At 35.0% G+C, this 8,469-nt stretch overlaps 1 protein-coding gene across 4 annotated transcripts in view; it reads left to right on the top strand.

Moving 5' to 3' along the window:
• Positions 1–8,469, top strand: part of ccser1 (coiled-coil serine-rich protein 1) — a 119,675-nt gene that overhangs the window by 97,113 nt on the left and 14,093 nt on the right. Inside the window, exon 11 of one of the 4 annotated variants that reach the window (XM_014002731.1) lies at positions 1,229–1,689. The exons of the other annotated variants lie outside the window; for them this stretch is intronic. Coding sequence (XP_013858185.1) covers positions 1,229–1,312 — 84 coding nt within the window. The 3' untranslated portion in view covers positions 1,313–1,689. Of the gene's footprint in view, positions 1–1,228; positions 1,690–8,469 lie in introns of those variants that run through there. 4 annotated transcript variants of the gene reach the window in all.

The following is an 8,469-nucleotide window of genomic DNA, read 5'->3' as shown; positions in this document are numbered from 1 at the left end:
ATATATATCCACAATAAAAATACACACAAGAAGGCAAATTGACAATTTCCTGCTAAATGTCTTGATGCATACTCAAATCCTGCAAAAGTTAGTTTCTTGTATGATCTCATATTAAAAAAATATAGGTGAAAAATATTTTTGTTTTCAATAATAAATTGATAGATAGATGTGTAGATAGACAGACAGACCAGTTTTCTTTTTATTCTAACATAAGATTCAATACTTTGTTCCTACTCAGAGCAACATGTCCCTCTGTAGCACTTAGAAGCCGATTACATGGCTCTTATTAACTCGTAGTCGGCCCCTTTGAACATAGTTAATCATGCATAGGGTGGCAAGAGGGTAGAGATTAGGAAGCATGAGCACACACATGCTGAAACGTGTCAAAGCACTCGGGAATGTTTATTTAAAGAATGGAGGGCACAAGTAACATAAATGCTAACGCGAGACTTGATTTAGAAACTGGCAGTCATGGTGATTATACAGAAAGAGCTGTCAGTCCTGACTCAGCCTGTATGCATGCTTGCTTTTGAGTTTTATTTCACTGGACAACACATGGACCAGCCATTGTGCTTCCAAATTGCCTACATTTTAAAATCTAAGTTTGCTGTTGTACTTTCCACTGTTATATGGTTTCAAATGATTTATACAATGCTTGTTTGTAAAGGTGTGAATCTACATTAACATGAAGAGACGGTGGCTTTTTTGAACATACACAGGGCACTGATATCTCGCACAGCTTCGAGATACAAGGGAGAGACAGCTTATGAAATCAAGCAGGCATCAAGTGTAACACTCAGTCAAACACGCATCACATGCTTACATGCATGCCGGGGGAAACGTGGGCACAGAGCCTCAGCACAGGGTGGTCTGACGAGCCTCTGTTGATTCAGGACAGATTCGGGACACTTCAGGTTCATTAGTCTGAACAAAGTAGGACAGATACCTTCAGAACATAACTCCGCTGTTGTTCTTTTCTGCTCTCATCCTCCTCCTTCTTACTCAATTTCTTTTTACTCTTTTATCCTTTTCTTCTCTTGACCTCCCACTTATTTCTCCTTTGCCTCTCCTCATCCGTATGATCCTTACTCTGATTCTTTAAAGTCCACGTTTTATCTTTTGGAAACATAGGACCAWATGTAACAGTACCAGTCCCCACTTTGTTCTTTCCCTCTCTACCCCCCCTCTGATAACCCTCCRTTCTCTTTTCAACGTTTTTCTCCCTCAGACTGGGAGATACACTAATGTGGACGCAGACACAAGCTGTGAGTTTGATCTGAGACAATTTGCTGCAACATTAATGAAAGCATAAACTTACATGAATATTGATGAGCTATTCTTCTGCAATCTGCACATTCCGGATGGCCTAGAGGCAAAAATAGTAAGACTCACACCAAAGATGGAATATTACATTGACAAATGTTGCAAATGAATATTCAGTGACGACATGAAATCAGAAATTGACATGGATCCTCATGTCTCCCCCCTCTGAGTGAGGTAATTCTCTGCACTCTCATGATCACACACACTTTGATTGTGGTGTGTCCAAGAGATAGTTTTCTGCATGCAGAATCTTTGTAGARAAGTCTTTGCATTAATGACTATTTGCCTGTTTCTGGCTTTGTAWAATGACATGTCCATTGTTATTTGTGTGTGTCAGAAAGTTCAAGRCCATGACTTTCTTATTTATGGTCACAAATCAAATTAGGTTTTGGGGAGTTGGTGCATTTTTAAAACAGTATGATCTTCAGTATGATCAGTATGACAACTTGTATGATCAGATTTAATTCTGGGTGTTACCTTATTGGTTTTCATTAGGGGCATGTAATATGATACATTAAAGATAAGAGCCACCAAAACAAAGACAAACCTTACAGAAAATTCATGCAATTTAACAAAACTTGGTTCAGGAAGATGCGATTCAGAGCAACAATTCAAACTGATGTTTAGGAATTTGATTTGATTAGCCTACAAGCAGAGGGAAGACAAAAAAAATGAACAAAAATGTAAAATTTTATATGTATATTTTACAGTGTTTCTGTTTACAGTATGCAGTGCAAAAACATAGATTACAAATAAATACAAAAATATTGTATAAAATCTTTTATTATTAACTTTATATCTTTAAACTTAATTGTAGGTAGCAGTGCAACATTTTTGGGTTAGAATATAGTACAATTAAAAAATGAAGCTCCTCATTAAGCATGCTGCATGCTGTCCCTGCTGTGGGTTGAATATATTAATTTTATATTTCGATACAAACAAATTTAATTTGAAACTGTTTAGACCAGGGGTGGGCAYCTGGCTCGCCAATGAAGCCCCAATGAGATTTTTGTTTAATTTTTGACTTAAAATAACACTCAAAGCAAGTCTTAGATTAGCCTTCTTTGGATCTACRCACATACTGTATGTGAACAGACATTTTTAGTGATGAAGTTCAGCAAATTCAGATACAGATCCMTGGTCACTGACGATCACCTTTCTGCTGTTCACCCGCGTAGATGTTCAACAAAATTGTGATGCATCCGATTTGACTGTATGTCTTGAAACAGACAACAAATAAAAAAAACACAAACATAATAAACATTATTCTCTATAGRGCCTAAAGTATAAAAAAAGTGGTCAGAATTAATAGTGGAGCATAATGAAAGCAGCAATGCTARTGATGCAGATTAAGGTGTAGAAGCTAAAAAATGTTGGGTAGCTCTGCCTTTTAAAGCTGAATTTAAGAGAAGCTGGAGGCAGACACTGCAGCAATGATGTAAGAGGCTGGACATGACAGTGATTGACCAATGTTGTTCCACTCACACTGCTTGCGTGACATTGAGTAAGCTTTTGAATCTCCWATTTGTTTTTTGGGTCCTGTAACTACATTTGTTCACTGCTCAGGTTGTTTTCATTTGTTCTAGRTTCGATACCTAGGTAAATTGCTCATTATGCATTAATGTATTGCCTTTTTATACTTTTACTTTTTGTAGTTTAAACAGTATTAGTTTTGCCAAAGCATTAAACATTAATTCTTAGTTTATACAGTTTCTTGCAAAGTCTTTAGTGTTTTTCTTTCTTCTCACTTCTCGCTGATTTGGGGATATCAGGTTTTCAAAAAATGCTTTGATGTGTGGAGTGAGGAAACTTTTTTATCTGACCTCATCTTTAGCCTTTCACYATGTGTGTTCATCACTCACAGATGAGTTTAATGTACACATCAAATTCTTGTGTTTAAGAACATGCAGTGAAGTCAAGATTCTTGTTTTTTTTTTTTCTAAACTGGATTTTACTAACATGTAGATAAAAGCATTTTGAGTTTTATCCTAAAATGCACCTTTTCAGTCAGTTCAGTCTTGAACTTGTTCTGCCAGTGCACTGATGCATATCTGTGACTCAGCATTCCATGTGTGTGCGTGTGTATGTTTTTGTGTATGTGCGTTTATTTGTCAATTTCTGTTTGAAAGTCAGAAAAAATAGAAGTGGAAGATTATGTTCTTACGCCACAGGCCRTTTTGCTTTTGCACATAGCAAAACTTTTAAAATGTTACTTCTATTTTTTAGCTTCGGGTTTGTCCCAAATATGGCTTAAGTTTGTTTTCAAAACAAATTGCAAACCTCAGAGCGRATCTATGAAGACTTTAAAAATATGTTATAAACTGAGAGAAGGTGACCTCATTTAAAATATCAGCTGTGATATTTCTGTACAGTGTTCATTTTATCGTAACTTCAGTGAAGTTTAAAGACCTTTAGGAATCAAAGTTGTTTTAATTTGCATCTCATTGTACTGTGTATGTGTGTCACAGAATCACATTTTTTCCTGCTTTTTGTATTTTTCTTGTGTGTCTTCTAGCATTAATAATGCTACGTGTATGCAAAACTGCTTTTATGTACAGTATGTTCTTTCCTGTCCTACCTTTCTGTCCCAAAATGTGTCTATTTAATATTATATTTTTCTGTGTCTTCAAAATAAAGTGTGATACTCACACAAACACAACAAGTCTGTATTCGATTTATCTTTTTTTCTTTAGGTGTTTTCTACAGTTTGGTACTTGTATGTACACTACAGTATGTTGGAAAACGAAACTGTTCAACYTTAATACATTAATATATCAATTTGTTATAAAAAAGTTTTCAGTATCAAAAAACATTTACTGTCTTGATAGTTTTAATGCCAAAACTAAACACTCTTTCTATTAAATTGAAGGTCAATTACCATTTTTAGGTATTTCAAAATACCYTATTTTAATAAGATTGACTAATACTGTAATTTTGCTGTCTGCTAATTATTCCAATGAGGATGTTTAATGTTTGGTCACGCTATCTGTCATGTTGTGAGCAGTGGTTTAAAAATACCACCTTTTTAATTTATCTGCCAATAACATGGCTAAAAATGGGACGCAGTGCAGAAACAGACAACACCAACGTAGAATGTAGGGTAATGATCTCTGTGGCTTTTACATGAAGAAAGATTCAATTATTCTGCTCAAAAGTAGTTCATTAAAAAGTAATTAGTGCAAAATAACTTTTGCAAACTCATTTTCTGTGTCCAACTTCATTTGGAACATGTGTCTCATTTGGAGAAATTATGTCTTTCTGAATTCTTTCCACCAACTGTGCTCTGCTTATCCTGTTAGACTTTTGGTTTCCATAATTTATGGACACATWCTTCTTGTGTGGACACATTCTTGGGTCTTTTGTGTTGAATTTGTACTGATAAACTCTCCATATTATTTGCTGCACTCATAGGATGCTGTTTGCCTCATTCTCTGTGGGTTTTGGCTGAAACATTGTGAGGATATTTATTTTGTGACTATAATAACTGGTACTTTTTTATACCTGATGTAATGCACTGACCAATTACAAGTTACTAATTTTTCATGTATGTTAACCCATAAAAGTAAAATATTACAGCGTATCTGTTCTGTTTTGACTTTATTTTTCACACYTTTAGACACTGTAAGTTTACTGCAATACATTAGCAATATTGTCATGGGGCACTTTTTAACAACATGCGCTAATTTCTCACCTGCAGGATGGTGCAGGAAATCTTCAACAAAAAAGAGTCTATTATAGTAAGAAAAATATGTATTTAATAATAGTACAAGTTAAACACAAACTGCACAAAAGTTTTTTTTGCATCCAGTAGAAACTGAATGTACTGAATGGTGTTTCTTATGCCATTTAGTCARTATGAAAGTTATTGATATTTAATCAATAGACACAACACTGAAAATTTGTATTTATATCTGTACCAATATTTCTTTACAGAATCTCCTTTTTAAATGTGGATTTTGTTGACAATATCACACTGTAAGTGCTTTCTATCACTCTGAAAAAATTGTTGACATTGAACTTTATGTTCATTGTCTGTAGAAACAGTCACTTGACCAGAGTTTACAGACCAAATGGGGCTTGTTTATTTTTATAAATTAAGGCCCACTCTGTTGCACAACCCCACAGTGCAAACTCAGAGGACAGACTCACTTAGCTGTGACAAACAGGTACTTGGTAAGTTTATGACCTGAGGTGCTGATGCTGCAGYGATTCATCAGGGGTGTAGATGTACAATGGGTTGATTTAGGGCAAATTAATTATAGGTGTTTTATTTCTTAGTTGTCTGCCATTGGAAATCAGGTTAGCTGATCTTTTCTAAAAGAGTGTGTCCTTTGTCATGGCATTCTGGTTGACATATAAGGAGGAACAGAGTTATAACTACGTTTCCTAAAAGCACAAGCATTTTTTTAATTTAAATTTTAACCAAATGAGGTAAAAACTTGATGAGAACTGAGTTCTTTGCATACACATRGTCAACAAGTCAAGCAGTTCTGATACCTGACAGCAAAATTAATGACAAACAAACTGTTTACTCATCCATTATATTATGAAATAATAAAAAATTGTAACATTTTTGTAACTGCTCAAAAACGTTAAATAAAAATATTTTTAACAAAGCAGCTACAAAAAAATTGCAAAAATTGACTACAATTTTCACACAGTCAACAACATCCCTCTGTGCAGAAAATGTTACATTTGCAGATGAAACCTATCATTACAAAAATGTCAGTCTCCTGTTTGTTTCGCTGTCCTGTTGAGTTAATTGTGGGTGCAGCAGGACAGTCAGTTGTTTTTAATGAAACGACAAAGGTAGCAGCTGCAGCATAAACATCAGGCCTACCAGGCATCTTATGGAAAATCTACTTTTGTTTCTTAGAAATCTCCTGCATCTTCCTCTCTGTGTTCTCTTCAACCATCGTTTTTAATCTCTTTTTTTCCTCCCTCCCTTACCCCCACCTTTCACATCTCCTGTATTGTGTCAGCTCACCTGGGCTGTCACACAGAACAAGATGAGAAATTGGAGAGCAGCTCATCAGCTGCACCGACAGGAGGCTGGCTGTGTGCATGTTTGTGTGTGTGTGTATGTGTGTGTGCACCTATATTTGACAGACTGTTGAAAAAAAATTGGCATTTGAAGTTAAGTTGCTGCATTTCTCTGCAAATTAGGGTGCATGTAAACTTGACAAAATGTAATCAATATTGTCATAGATGTATGACTAGTTATATTGTGCTGTATACAGTGGGTGTTTAATGTTTTTATGACAATTTTAATAATTTAATGCAACAATAATGGACACCGCTTTATGCTACAAATTGAATGCTATTGAATTTTGTCTTGATTGTTGTTAAAGTTTTGTGAAAGCTTTTTATCTTTGTTTTCTAAAGATATTTTCCAACATTTATCACATGAGTGTTTTGAAGCTGTTCATTTAGAGTGATTTTCCATCAACTAAAACAACTCAGTTTAAATATTTCAATTAAATGCTCTATTTAAAAAAAAACACATGTCATTTTTGCATCAGATTGTTATTTACACTGAGGACTGTTTGTGTTGGAACATGAACAGCCATTGTTCTGTGTGTTGTAAAACAGATTGTGTTAAGCAAACCCAAGCTGAGCAAATAATGTTATTCAGAAGTGATGCCATGTAGAAATCRGCACAGTTGTGTTCGCTTGAACAGCAATAACATGTTGGAGGTTTGAGTTGATTTTGATGTCAGATTTGCTCTTTAGTAGACCCTACTCTGAGTAATATTACGTTTCATGTACACCACACAATCTCACTTTAAAAATAATACACGGACATGAAAACATGACCATTATAGTTGCCAAATACTACTAAACTAGCATTCAAAATTATTTTTGAGTGCTGATGATTCTCATTATTATACAGAGTTTATGGCTCAGAACCTATCAAGGTCTGAGAGGTTCGGGTTTGAGCGTGTTTGTATTTCTAAATAAAAGTTTCAGTTTTCGCAAAGTTTTTATTTCTCCTGTCTTCACACCCTATCACCGCACAGCTTCATGTTGCATTCTGCACGTATCTTTTAAACACACACTCAGTCTGTTTTGTAAATGTACGCTTTTATGTGAAGATGTTCTTGCTTGCACCCAAGCATCACTGCTGCTGCAATTCTCGAGTTCTCCCACATGATATATCAGCCTGACAGTCTGTAGCACACTGTCATAACTTCATTCTTCATTGTTTTCCTCACTGTCACTTTATGGATCTGTCTTGTCAAACTGTCAAGCCTTTATACTTTATTGCTGTCTTTGATCTCTTATTTTTTGGGCTCATTCATCACATGCAAAATGTTGCATAAATTGCCATTGATCACAGAAAACTTAGCAATTAAATCACTGAAAAAAAGAGGGAACAGGAAAAAAAATTCTTCTCTGCCATACAGTTGACTGGTCAGACCTCATATTGGCAGTAAATCATTCTACAAATATCACCAAGCTAATGAGTCATTGATGGATGTGTCTTAGAAAATTAAAATTAAGTGCACGTCTCAACGGTGCTTATGTGAAAAAATATTAAATATCCTTTGGMAGCATAATAAGAAGTTTAGTTTCAAGTTTTCCTAAGAAAAACATGGGAATTAGATTTATGACAAATGCTCAATTTAAGTAAGTTTTTTTATATAAATATTTAAAAATTCAAGTAGAGTTAAAACAGAACATCATTTTATACTGTTGACCAATTCGTATTGTCGTTTGGCATTGGTAGGAGAAAAGTATTGCTATATACATGTGATAAGAAAGATTTTTGATAGTATGAACATTTTTTTTGTTTACTGTACTGGCCTTTCATTTTTTGTAAATGCACAGATAATATTCAACCAGAAGGCTTGTAGAGGACACAAACTTGMCATTCCTTGGGGTGTTTTTTTGGAATATAGTGCACTGTTGCAGGTTGACAGCCCACAGTCTGAATGAAATATATTGACTTTTTTTAAACTATTGTGGCTTGTCAGAGTGCCAAATCAACACACATTTATGACTATACTTGGAGAATATGTAGAGGGACATCCAGTACTCAAACTAAGGTTAAGGAAGTTGAGTCATTTGATAGTCGTGATTGCAGGGAATTTAGGAGGGACTACGGAAGCCTTATGCTGCGTTCACACCGAACGCGATTTCAGC

This window comes from Austrofundulus limnaeus, unplaced genomic scaffold, assembly GCF_001266775.1.
Source record: "Austrofundulus limnaeus strain Quisiro unplaced genomic scaffold, Austrofundulus_limnaeus-1.0 Scaffold14, whole genome shotgun sequence".
In the NCBI taxonomy this organism is placed as follows: Eukaryota; Metazoa; Chordata; class Actinopteri; order Cyprinodontiformes; family Rivulidae; genus Austrofundulus; species Austrofundulus limnaeus.
This window is presented reverse-complemented; position numbering and strand designations above follow the sequence as displayed.